This window comes from Gadus macrocephalus, chromosome 9 (genome assembly GCF_031168955.1).
Source record: "Gadus macrocephalus chromosome 9, ASM3116895v1".
NCBI classification, from domain to species: domain Eukaryota; kingdom Metazoa; phylum Chordata; class Actinopteri; order Gadiformes; family Gadidae; genus Gadus; species Gadus macrocephalus.
The window spans coordinates 21808359-21821816 of NC_082390.1; the positions used below are offsets into that span (position 1 = coordinate 21808359).

General features: G+C 49.8%; 1 protein-coding gene across 3 annotated transcripts in view; it reads right to left on the reverse strand.

The window, feature by feature from the left end:
• Window positions 1-13458, reverse strand: part of itpr2 (inositol 1,4,5-trisphosphate receptor, type 2) — a 128368-nt gene that overhangs the window by 31709 nt on the left and 83201 nt on the right. For all 3 annotated transcript variants that reach the window (XM_060061444.1, XM_060061442.1, XM_060061443.1), the window contains exons 18-37: window positions 12661-12846; window positions 11069-11320; window positions 10534-10681; window positions 10292-10439; window positions 9848-10035; window positions 9411-9534; window positions 9206-9263; window positions 8342-8507; window positions 7682-7849; window positions 6585-6665; window positions 6363-6488; window positions 5146-5268; window positions 4221-4421; window positions 3769-4020; window positions 2877-3002; window positions 2579-2707; window positions 2025-2145; window positions 1550-1731; window positions 1205-1347; window positions 615-723 (exon numbers count right to left, since the gene is read on the reverse strand). In XM_060061444.1, coding sequence (XP_059917427.1) covers window positions 615-723; window positions 1205-1347; window positions 1550-1731; window positions 2025-2145; window positions 2579-2707; window positions 2877-3002; window positions 3769-4020; window positions 4221-4421; window positions 5146-5268; window positions 6363-6488; window positions 6585-6665; window positions 7682-7849; window positions 8342-8507; window positions 9206-9263; window positions 9411-9534; window positions 9848-10035; window positions 10292-10439; window positions 10534-10681; window positions 11069-11320; window positions 12661-12846 — 3031 coding nt within the window. The remainder of the gene's footprint in view (window positions 1-614; window positions 724-1204; window positions 1348-1549; window positions 1732-2024; window positions 2146-2578; window positions 2708-2876; window positions 3003-3768; window positions 4021-4220; window positions 4422-5145; window positions 5269-6362; window positions 6489-6584; window positions 6666-7681; window positions 7850-8341; window positions 8508-9205; window positions 9264-9410; window positions 9535-9847; window positions 10036-10291; window positions 10440-10533; window positions 10682-11068; window positions 11321-12660; window positions 12847-13458) is intronic.

Sequence of the window (13458 nt, forward strand, 5' to 3'; positions counted from 1 at the left end):
AAACTCCAGCTGAGCTGCATTGATATGAAGTGGGACCCATAAGATCTAACTGATATTACCAGAATTTGCAAATGGTTGAAAAAAATGTTGTTTATGGTCAGGTTTATCTATTACCGATACTAAATCATTATGTTCATAGTTTGCTCTGACCGTATTATCTCTCACTCAAGGGTTAAAGTATCGCTGCCTACACACATGCAGCATAGACATGTGACAAATAGGGTTATGGCAACGTTAATTTATGCTGCTTTACTATTAATAAACCACTATTGTCTGAGTGTTTTGATGCAATATCAGCGGTACCGAACCACAGGTTTCTGGTTATCAACGAAAACAATCTGACATTTATACTGTGAAGAGATGGGTCCCAAATACAGACATGAATGTCTGGTTGATTTTAGAAGTTGGCAGATTGATTGATCAACAATTGAATGAAACTGTTGTACGTGCAGGACAGCAGAGCAATGTGACAGAGGCTGGGCGGGGCCTAGGGACGCAATGAGACCAATAGGGAAAGCTTTAAACAATACGATTTATCGATTCTTTCATCACCGCTATGACCCCTGGTCATAACCAATCACTCCAGTATAAATATCCTCTAGAGAAGTCCTCACCGCCTCGTGGAAGCTCTCCTTCTTGTCCAGCATCTCCCGGAGCGTCTGCAGGATCTTGATGCACAGCTTCTCCTCCTTGTCCATCAGCTTGTTGGTGTGCTTGATCAACCTGAAGGACGGACCACAGCACCGTGCTCACTAAACTAGCTCTCCCATGCACCGGGGAAAATAGTGTTATTATTCTGATGACTTTATTGGGGAAGTGTGGATTCCGCTGCAGGATAAGAACAAAATCCAGTTCCACTAAGTGCCCTGTTGAATTCACAGCCCTATGCAGCTTTCTCGGTTCTCATCTAGAGATGTAGTCGTGACTTTCTGCAATATTGAGCGGTCATACCGCAGAGGCAACACCACCTCGCAGCCTTCAAAGAGCAGACACTAGCTCACAGAGAGGCCCTGACATAGGAGGGGCTAGCTGGTGTTGCAGCTATATGGAGATGTATATTAGCTGTGGTTTGAGTTACGGTTCCAGTAAAGGTTGTGGAGTGCCTGACATAGAAGCAGCTAGCTGGCCCTGCGGCTATGTGAGGATGTATATTAGCTGTGGTTTAGGTTATGGCTCCAGTAAAGGTGGTGGAGGGTCGGCTCACTTGGACATGAAGGCTCCGCTCTCACAGCGCAGTCGAGCAGCTTCTGGGAACAGCAGCTCGGGGCTGTGGAGCACGTCAACCAGGACCGAGAACTCGGCCTGCACCTTGGGGCTGAACTGCTCCTCCAGACAGGTCACCACATTCTGGGGGGCAGCAACACACACACACAGTCAAACACAGTCACAATCAGCAGCAAAACAAACCTCCAAAACTAGCCATTAAGTCATCATACTTTTTCTATATACATATATATATATATATATATATATATATATATATATATATATATATATATATATATATATATATAGACACGCACACACACAAATGTAACTTTATGTCCACCTGCAGCTTCTCGATGATGATCTTGTAGTCGGGGCCTCCAAAGGTCTCCTTGCGGGGCCGTGTGCGGGCACTGATCCTCCAGTCCTTGGCGGCCCTCTGCACCATGTTGCTGTGGACCTTGAGGGACAGGGTGTTCACCTGGCTGTCCAGGTCCACCGGGATGGCGATGGCCCGGGCCTTGGCTGGGGGCGAGGACCATAGCTTCCAGTCACGGTATGCTACTGTACACTAGGGCTAATCCAGGTGCTTAAAGAGCTGCGTCTGGTAGGGGTCAGGGAGGGGTCAGGAGGACAGCCCTATGAACAGGCTAGGCTGAGGACATTGGGAGAACACTGACCCCAGTAGTCAGTCCCAGTCACATCCAGTAGGTTACAACCCTCAACATCAACTATCATTTATTTAATTATGAAATGCAATGACCGGGATATATATGTGTGCAGAAATGTTTGACGAAGGGAAAGCGCAGCAAACACACCGACATCCGCTAGAGTCTTGATGCAGCTCTCAATGTTGGCCTTCTGGGCAGAATTGATCCAGGTACAGTTGTAGATCCTGAAGGCAGACTGGAGCAGCTGGATAAACACCGGCTGGTTGGTCTGTGGCAGAGAGAAAGAGAAAGGAAGAAAGAAAGACACTTTGAGCACTGCTTCCGTCTGACTACCAGCCCAAACCAAACCAACAGCCTGACAGGGGTGACCCTTGTTTGGTTCATGGGTTCAAAACTGACTGACTGACTGACTGACTGACTGACTGACTGACTGACTGAGTGTGTGTGTGTGTGTGTGTGTGTGTGTGTGTGTGTGTGTGTGTGTGTGTGTGTGTGTGTGTGTGTGTGTGTGTGTGTGTGTGTGTGTGTGTGTGTGTGTGTGTTGGTCATGGGTTCTAAACCAACAGTCTTACTGGGGGGGACTGGTGTGGTTTATGGGTTCTAAACCAACAGTCATACTGGGGGGGACTGGTGTGGTTGATGGGTTCTAAACCAACAGTCTTACTGGGATGGCTGGTGTATGGTTAATGGGTTCTCCGTACCTGCAGGTTAGAGTTGTTGACGGAGAACTGGGAGCCAAAGAACCCTTTGACGATTGCCATGACCGACTCAGTGACATACTTCTCCAGGGCTAAGTCGGCATGGCTGCGTTCAGTGGTGCTGTTGCACACCTGTAGAATAACAATGGAAAGCTCCGGTCAACTGAACTTTGAGAAAAATCCTCCTTTAAAATGACAACGCACTAACTAGCTTACTAAATATGATTTTAACCAAGTACGAGTTGGGGAATACAAAGAAGGGCGACCTGAAGTGGTAAACATCATTTTATTGATGACTTACACTGGCCATGTCCACCAGGAAGTTGTCGAAGAGCTTCCAGATGTGGTTCGAGGTGTAGATCTCCTTCATCTCCACCTCCGTGTCCACATAGCAGTGGTTCACAAAGTTCACATAGGCTGTCTTGACCTGGGGAACAGACAGAGAGGATCACACACACATCACCACCCAGCAGTCATATAGCTGTGGCCAGGTCTGTCCCCGATGTCTTCAGACGACCGCACCTGTGAGCCTCCATGAGCCAGAGCACTCGGCCAACCCTGCCTGCTAATGACCTGTGACCAGTGACCTGTGACTGTATTCACTCATTCTCTAGTCCAACACTAGATGACGTGTCTTTCTACATAATATTACTCAATAGTGGAGCCCTGCCAGCTCTTGTTTCATGCCATCAAAGTGGTAGACAAGACGGATTCAAACACACAGATCAGTTCTCTAGCTGGAGGGGTGTGGTGGCCGATTGACCCGTCGCCCTTCTAAGTAAATTCCCTCTCGTAATACAAAGCCAAGGATGTTTTTCTTTCTTCAGTTAGGATCACCATTTCTTCTTGATAATGTATTTTTCCAAGGTTTGTGGTCGACGATTATGTCATTAAATAGTGATTAGGTATTAAATATGAAGGACTTTGGGCCCAGGACTATCATCCTGAACCTCAATGCACCAAACACCAGAGCTGCTGCAGCATGGTGGCTGGCAGTGAGGTCCACCCTGGATGCTGCTCCACAGCCAGCCCCCCTGACCCCTCCAGACGCTGACCCCGGCCCCCCTGACCCCTCCAGACGCTGTGGGTAGACCAGCGGTGGGGTGACCTCACACAGCCGGCCCCCCTGACCCCTCCAGACGCTGTGTGTAGACCAGCGGGTCAACCTCCCGGTAACCCCTGGCCCGCCTTACCTCCGGGATGCAGTGCACGTCGTTGACCACCTTGACGATGTCGTCCAGCGGCAGCAGGGAGTTGCACTTGAGCTCGGTGTAGACGTTCTTGCCCTCGGTGCAGGCGGCCAGCAGCTCCACCAGTGTGTTGTGGTAGGCCAGCGCCCCGCCCTCGTCCGAGCGCTCCCGCTCGCACCCCATCATCTGCAGCAGCAGTGGGAAGGAGGAGCGGTCGTTGTAGAAGACCAGCACGTCCTCCCCGCCGTTCACCAGCTGGGATCAGGGAGGGAAGAGAGGCAGGTTACTGGGGCTGGAGGTACCATTAAAGATAGGATTTGTATTTCTCAGAAAGGGCCTTTTCATCTGGTGAGCTAGCTAAAAGTTAAGACCGATCCCAGCCCAATTCAGACCAATCATGGCCTTTCCCTCTTGACTTCCCAGAGGAATCCCTTCCAATGAACAAGAGCTCTCACCTCCGTCATGACCTTGTCTTGGCACTTCTTGACGTACTTCCCGTCCGCCTTCACGATGGTCTGGAGGAACCGGAGGAACTGGACATGGCGGCCGTGGGTCTCGATGGAGTGGACGAAGTGGTGCACCACGCGGTCGCTGATGTCGTTACACAGCTGGAAGTTGTTCATGAAGATGTGGCGCATGGTCTCCGCCTCCAGCAGCTGACCAGGAGAGAGGGCACACAGAGGGCATGCGGGGCTTAATAGATAATACGACAATGGAAAGAAGAAGAAATGCATCGATAATAGAATGGGAAATAAAATGCAAATAATTTGGTTTATTTAATTGTAATAATAGAAAAAAGAGTTCTGTTATAATGAACAATAATCTTAAAGTTGTTAGTTTTGTTTTGGGTGAATCCACTTAATTTACTAATTTAAAAGGGACTGAAGGCCAGGGGAGGCTCAGGTGAACATGACCTTACCCTCACCCTCAACCAGATGAATGAGGTTTGATGAGGGTGAGGTTAAGGGTCAGGTGACTGGGTGAGGGTCAGGGTCAGGTGACTGGGTGAGGGTCAGGGTCAGGTGACTGGGTGAGAGTCAGGGTCAGGTAACTGGGTCAGGGTCAGGTGACTGGGTGAGGGTCAGGGTCAGGTGACTGGGTCAGGGTCAGGTGACTGGGTGAGGGTCAGGTGACCGGGTGAGGGTCAGGTGACTGGGTGAGGGTCAGGTGACTGGGTGAGGGTCAGGTGACTGGTTGAGGGTCCGGGTCAGGTGACTGGGTGAGGGTCAGGTGACTGGGTGAGGGTCAGGTGACTGGGTGAGGGTCAGGTGACTGGGTGAGGGTCAGGTGACTGGGTCAGGGTCAGGTGACTGGGTCAGGGTCAGGTGACTGGGTGAGTGTCTGGTGTATGGGTGAGGGTCAGCTGACTGAGGTACGTACCCCTGGAGTGAGGAACAGGTTGAGGTGTTTGTGCAGCAGGATTTGGTTCTGGGTGTTCCCTCGACAGAAGTTCTGCAGGAAGGCGTGGGCCAGGGTCATGATCTCATTCATCTTCCCGTCACTCTGGGCAGCGATAGAACCAAACACAACAGTAAGGGGACAAGGACAGAAATAAAACACTTTTCAGGGCATCTAAAGTTTCCACAAATGTAACCTTAAGCCCTTTGTACAAAGAGAATATTCAATCGGTTTTTCTCTCTTCACACAAAGGCCTATCTCCAATATCTCTCTCTTGTGCACTCAAGTCAAAGTTGAGGGTCCAGTGAGTAAAATTGTGTAGCGTCTGGCGGAGAGGTTACAGATCTCAACCAACTGAATCCCCCCCTCATACCCGCTTTCCAGTGACTATGGTGGCCTTTACTGGCCTGTATTGTGGACGAAGTGTCCTGTAATGGCCTGGATTGTGGAAGGTGTCCTGTAATGGCCTGTATTGTGGCAGGTGTCCTGTACTGGCCTGTATTGTGGCAGGTGTCCTGTACTGGCCTGTATTGTGGAAGGTGTCCTGTACTCGCCTGTATTGTACGGTGTCCTGTACTGGCCTGTATTGTGTAAGGTGTCCTGTACTGGCCTGTATTGTGTAAGGTGTCCTGTACTGTCATCCTGTCATCGTCCAAAATGAAGTAATGGTCTACAAAAGCAAACAGTAGCCATGTGCCCAGTAATGAAGTTTGTTGTGATAGCATCCAAGTAAAGGTAATTTTAAATACCATAAGGGTACTGTCGGCGGTGGATACGCGAGCCGCATCTACCGCACGCACCGCTCGGTGGAAACGCCAGCGAAGAGCCAAGTTACGCGTGGTGCTGTTCATACACATCACTCTTTATCATGCTCCTACAAAAAAAACTGTACTAAAAAGTATCACAAGTGTGTGGTAACCATGGGGAAACACTCACTCTCCTTCTTAGAACTCTTAGCCCAAAAAAATTGTTTTAGATTGAATTAAAAGCGTTCTGGGATGGACCCACTCTAGGGTCACCAAAACACAACCATTCTTTCTTTCATGGGATTATAAACCACTATCACACATGTGGGACGAAGGCCTCTAAATGAACCCATGAAGGTCCGGTTGTAGAGACTTTGAGGATGGACCAGGATCACCCCCTGCCCCAGCTGGGTGCCGTGGTGCTGGAGCATCTGCTGGTCTACAGGGACTCACCGTCTCGTAGGGGATCTGCAGCAGGTCCAGCACCACGGTGTGGGCACCCATGTTCTTCAGCAGCCTCTGCTGCTGGATCCGGCTCTTCTTCCCGGGGTAACACAGCTTGCTGAGCCGCAGGAGGATCTGAACACACATGCACACACGCAAACGTTTGTCAATCAAACGCATCGATGAGCGAATTAATGGAGATTACTAGACGGATGGACCGAAGGATCTCACCTCTTTGACGATGTTATAGTTGTTTACTTTATTGCCATCAATGTGAGGCTTAATGTCTCCGTCCTGCACTGGGCTAATGATCTGACAAACAGAAACACTGAATGAAGTTCACACAACAACACCATGTGCTTTCACTTATTCTAATAGTATGATAACATTTGCTGTTATCATAATATCAGCATATTTTTCGTTTTCGTGTAAAAATGTCCCTGTGACAAAGGGACCAGACTTGAGACCACTTTAAGTATCCCCGAAAAGGGGACCAGCCTTGAGACCACCTTCAGTATCCCCCCCCCCCCCCTTCACTAGGTTTGGGGAGATTTGCTCGCAAACCCTGAAATACAACCTTGTTGAAGAAGGACAGATATCTTTAAGATTAGTCTTTTACAAAACACTGGATAACGGACAATATTTCACACGAGTTTCAATGTGAGTGACTCAGGGAACCATTGGTGAAATACTGTCTGATGTGCACACTTCAAGAGACCAATCTGAATAATGTGCGCTCTTTTGAGCTAAAGAGATTAGGCTAACCGATTCATTTAAATGAACCCTTGCGAGAGAACAACAGCAAAAGCAAATCTATGCAATATTATTGGGAATGTTCCGTCAGTCTGACATAAACCCAGTACATGAAATGTCTCTTAAACTGACAATAAGCTGAAGAATAGCATCGGTGGCAGGGCTTGGTCCAAACTGGTGGGCCTAATAATCCCAGAGATTATACTGTATGAGGGATGAGGAATCCTAGTGGTTTGATACCCTGTTTTAAACATAGTAAATTCATTTTTGTCTCTCAGCAACCTTCAAATTGCATCCTAATATCAACTGAGCCTGGAGCTCTGGTCTATGGACCTCCAGGCTCCAGGCTATGGAACTCCCGGCTCCAGGCTATGGAGCTCAAGCCTCTTGTCTATTGAGCTCCAGGCTCTGGTCTATGGAGCTCCAGGCTCTGGTCTATGGACCTCCAGGCTCTGGTCTATGGATCTCCAGGCTCTGCTCTATGGACCTCCAGGCTTCACCCTTGCATGTTTGTAGCCAATCAAACTATACACGTCTACCTGGAGACCAAGTGAGTGTTTCCATGGTGATGTCACCTCGTTGATCAGCTCCATGGCCTGGCGGCTGGCCTGGTCGTCTCCGCTGTAGCCCCCACTCTTCTCCACCCACAGCTCCGACTTCTCCACCGTCAGCCTCAGCTGGTCCAGGTCGGCCTTGATCTGCTTGTAATTCTCCACGTCCTGTTCCGACACCAGCAGCTGGACCTGAGAACATGCAGGTACACACACACACACACACACACACACACACACACACACACACACACACACACACACACACACACACACACACACACACACACACACACACACACACACACACACACACACACACACGTTAGGCAGGGCATTAACCTAAAAAAATGTTACCTAACCCACGGGTTTAACTCGTGCCTGGCAAAAGTCAAATTTTAATAACCGACTCATACTGTTCTACACAACAAATAAATAATGAAGAGTGATAGCAGCTTGCACCCATGTTGCTAACCGAGTAAAATAATAAAATAATATCCTAAATCAAACTTAAAGATTTTAAAATCAATACTAAAGCTACCATTAGATCCACAAGCCGATAATGTCAGACCAGTTTGAAGGGCTCAGACCGGTTTGAAGCCTCAGACCAGTTTGAAGGCCTCAGACCTGTTTGAAGGCCTCAGACCGTGGCCCACTGAGTGTTTGAGCTGAGCAGCCTCAGACCTGTTTGAAGGCCTGCAGCACCTCCGCCCTCTGGCTGAAGTGTTTGAAGATGAGCTGTAGCGAGCCGGACACCAGCGGGGGGTAGTCCTGCATGATGAGGTGGATCAGGACCCGCAGGAACGTGCGGCCCCCTTCGTCATCCAGCTCCACCGTGCTGCGCTCAGAGCTTCTCTCACACACACACACACACACACACACACACACACACACACACACACACACACACACACACACACACACACACACACACACACACACACACACACACACTTTGAAGAACAGTATCAAAACTCATTCTCCAAAAAGCAATATTGATAGTTCATTGATTGGTACTTTCTCCGTTATATCTAGTATAGCTATTAAATAGATTTTTATATATTTGTTATTATTTGATATCACAGATGAGTTCATGTGAGCGTATGTTCATTAGATCATGCCTATGTCTGAATGCCTATGTCTATGAACGTTGTGTTCAGGTGGTTGTAGGATGCTAGGGACAGGAGGCATGCGTTCCCCAGGACAGGATCTAGGGTATGGTGACACCGTCACACTCATCATTACCCATACTTAAACCGCTGGTATCACCCCGTTAACAGGACCGATCACAGTTAGTTTTTATTCCAAAATAAATTATTTGGCAAGCCAATTTCCTAGTTAGTAAAATATAACTAAAATATACACGTATATTGTTTTACTATCAAGTTTTCAAAAACGAGAACGTTTTGAATTTAGGGTTCCCTTCCTCTACCTCCACCATTCCTCCTCCCACCTCCTCTATGTAGCTCCACCCCTCTCCTCTTCCTCCACCCCTCCTCTTCCTCCAGCCCTCCTCTTTCTCCCCTTCTCCACCCCCCCTCTACGTACCTCCCAGCGAACATGGCCTCCGCTTTAGAGGCGATCTCGTCGATGTCGGGCTCAGACGCTGGGAGGAGAACAGAGATATGTTGTTCACAGTCCAGTAAACCTCACAGTAACCACTAAAGCCTCTTGTATTGAACAGGGAACCGAATCATAAATCATTCTGGCTTGACAGGAGGAGGACAGAGAGAAACAACATGGCAGGCAGTACCGGAGATGATGGGAATGTCATTCATGGAGAGGGAGCTCTCAGACACGCTCTCCTTGTCAAACTCCTTCTTATAGACGGACAGCAGGTAGCTGATCCTGTAGTCCAGCCGCACACTCAGGATGAACTGCAACGCGAAAAGAGATCAACAAACCCTATTGAACCGGCGTTGACCAGCGTGATAGGGGTTAACCAGGAATCCCAGCAGTGTCTGCAGTATGTGCTACAATGCAGAATCACTGAAGAACAAACCTGCAATTCAAATACTAACCAATTAACATTTGAATCATGGCACTCAAAAGAAAATAAGACGAAAATAATGAAGAGGTAGTTAATAATGTAAAAGGACGTACAGTATCTCCTCCTCCTCCTGGTGGTGAGGGGGTAAACAACATCACAACAACAACAACACAACGACCACGAGCGCAGGGAGCCCTGACCTGCAGGATCTCGATGATCCTCAGCTTGGTGTCCATCACAATCACGTCCTCGTTGTCGGGGCAGAGGTGGCCCTTCCCCAGCCGCAGCGAGGGGGGGCTGTCGGGCAGGCTGTTGGGGAGACCCCGACTCATCACCATCTGGGTCATCATCTCCCCCACGCCATGGATGGTGCGCAGGACGTTGTTGCCTGAAGAAACAACATGAAGAGACGTTTCTGGGACTGGGGAAACCCTCCATTCATCTGCGTCTCCAGAGGGGACCGCTGCTATGAAGGATGATGACCCATCAATCAGATGTTTACGTTTCTGAGTGTTCAATTATTGAAGCATTAAGCAAAAATAAAAGTTTTGTATTTGTACTTGAACTCCATAAAGCCTTTTAGAGCCTTCTAACAGGCTGACATGCTGAGGAAGAGAAGCTCTAAGAGAGGCTGAAGGACCGACCGGCCTCGGGGCTCTTGTTGAGCTTGTTGACGTAGGCCAGGGGGTACTGGACGATGTCCAGGATGGCCAGCAGGGTGCGCGTGAGCCGCAGCAGCTCACTGAAGCTGTAGAAACCAAAGTAGACCAGGTTCCGTGCCAGGTTCACCACCTGGGAGACGGGGAGTGAAACACACTGGAGGTTGCAGTCCAAATACATTAAAACCAAAGAGTCCACAGAAGACTGGAGGAGGCTGCAGGCTGACCTCCAAGGTGAGCTCGTTCTTCTCGTTGTCCCCGAACGGGAAGGGCTGGCTGACCACGTCCCGCAGGTACTCCTCTACGAACTCCATGGTGGGGGAGAACTTCCTCTTCATCTCCTCCCGGGGGGAGTCGGTGGCGTCATACTCATACCTGACACACACACACACACACACACACACACACAGGGTGTTCCCATATGAGTGTAACGAGCCCACAGATCAATCACAATGTTTCAGCCTGCGGTCGCACCGCTGGACCGGAACCCCTGAGAAGCTGGAACCGCCCGGATCACAGAAGCATGGAAACCCCAGCTGTGGTTTACTGCTGGGGAGCTGCCAGGGATAGGTGGGGGGTTACAAGTGGTCTAGGAGCTGTTAGGGACAGGTGGGGGGCTACAAGTGATCTAGGAGCTGTTAGGGACAGGTGGGGGGTTACAAGTGGTCTAGGAGCTGCCAGGGATAGGTGGGGGGTTACAAGTGGTCTAGGAGCTGACAGGTGGGGGGTTACAAGTGGTCTAGGTGGTCTGCTCCAACTCACTCGTGGATGGTGATCTTGGAGGGGATCTCGGTCCAGAGGCGGGCGTAGCGGACGGGCACCACGGCCTCCTGGGGGTCCCGGTCCACGTGCATGTGCAGCATGAGGCGGCAGAAGGAGGCGCGCAGGTTGTAGGGCAGGCAGTCATCGAACATGCAGCGCAGGATGAGCTCCACGGGCAGCTGGGTGGACACCTGGTTGATGGCCAGGTACTGGCGGTCCAGACACATCTTGGCAAACAGGTTCAGCTGGTACCTGTGGAGGGTTAAGTAGGAGTCAGGTCAGATGGTACCTGTGGAGGGTAGGGGTCAGGTCAGATGATTTCCCTGAATCACACGCTCAATCAACTCTTCAAATGTCCTCACAGACCCACATTGTAGGACATGCCCAACCTAATCCACCCAAAGGACAACTCCCCTCAACCCACCGGGAAGGAAAGCACCGGAGAGAGAAACATTGGGCCCAATCTCCTGACCACTAGTGGTGGCAATGGGGTAGTGCAGCTGTGGACCTTTTACAACAACGGATGTGCGTCTGTAGGAAGTGTGTAGGGGTTGGGAGGTTAAACTATAACAGCACTATATCAACTCCTATATCTATATATTGTAATAACTAGAGGTTACGGCAACTTAGATGCAAAAAGGACACAAGAATATTGATTAAAACTTTAGCCTGAGCTGCATATATCAAGCTGTATTTTTGCACCTATATATTTGCACACTTTTCTTTTCTTCTTTTTTATCCTGGCTATGTAGTTTTGGTTCAAATTTTTTGCTGCTGGAACACCTACATTTCCCTGCAGGACTGAATAAAGTATATGTTATCTTATCTTATCTTAACCTATAATCTATATTGAAAAAGAAAGACGTTAACAATTTGGAATAAGATTTGGATTAACTGAGGACATGCCAGCAGTATCCACCATCGTCAGAGAAACAAAGCCTCAACATTATTCTCCTGGTTGGAGTTCAGAACCATGACAGGGTACCGTCGCGTGGAGCGATCAGGGCCAGCAGAGGCAGAGGGAGCCAGCGTTACACTGAGGTGAGGCGGAAAGAGGTCATGTGGGGTGAAGGCAGGTTATGTACAGTGTGAAAGGAGGGAGGGAGTAGAGACGGTTCGAAGGGAGAGTGTGTTGTCTGGTGATGCTGCAGAACAGGTTCTTATCTGCAGTGGAATGCTGACAATACTGACTGATCACATTTCAGCATGGGGAAGGGGGGGTGCAGTGATCCTTTACAAAAAGCCACGCACAAACACACACATACACCAAAATGTTGACCAACGCGGCTAAACCTGCCCTGTTTCTAAGTCTATTCAGTTACACACAAGGCTAGTCTTTTGTCTTCATCCTCATTGTCGTCCTCATGCTAGTCCTGTGAATGTTTGTTCAGATCTCTTAACATTAGTAGACTATTTGTGGTAAAGTATACTATTAATATAAATATGTATCTTTGTATATATACAAGTCATACACACACACACACACTTTACTTAAAAAAACAAACATGTAAAAATATGTTTCTATCTATGCAGATAGTTTGACTGAGTAATGCTCCCTGGTTCTTCATGAGCAGGCCGTATCCCAGGCTCACCGGTAGTAGGTGATGATGTCGGTGTCCATCTTGTTGTGGCCCTTGGAGTCCTGGGCCAGGTGGCGGATGGACTTGCCGTGAGGCTCCTTGTGGCCGTCGATCCAGTAGAGCCACACCTCCTCCTCCTCCTGCTCCTCCATGGGGAGCAGGGACGACTCCAGACTGTTCTCCGTGTTGGGGATCAGTCTGCAGCACCAGGGGAGGAGAGAAGGGGAGGAGAGGGAGGAGAGGAGGGGAGACGAGGAGAGGGGAGGAGAGGAGGAGAGGAGAGGAGAGGGAGAGGAGGGGTGGAGAGGAGAGGGAGAGGGAGGAGAGAGGGAGAGGGAGGAGAGGAGAAGGGAGAGGAGGGGAGGAGAGGAGAGGGAGAGGAGAGAGAGGGAGAGAAGGGGAGGAGAGGGAGGAGAGGAGAGGAGGAGAGGGAGGAGAGAGGGAGAGGGAGGAGAAGGAGAGGGAGAGGGTGGAGAGAGGGAGAGGAGGAGAGGAGAGGGGAGAAGAGGAGGAGAGGAGAGGGAGAGAGGGAGGGGAGAGGGAGGAGATGAGGGGAGGAAGAGGGAGAGGGATGAGAGAGAGAGAGGGAGAGGAGGGGAGGGGAGGAGAGGGAGAGGGAGAGGAGAGAGGGAGAGGAGGGGAGGAGAGAGGGAGAGGAGAGGGAGGAGAGGAGAGGGAGGAGAGGAGAGGGAGGTGGAGAGGAGAGGGAGAGGGAGGAGAGAGGGAGAGGAGGGGAGGAGAGGGAGGAGAGGAGATTGAGGAGGAGAGGAGGGGAGGAGAGGGAGAAGGGAGAGGGAGGAGAGGAGAGGG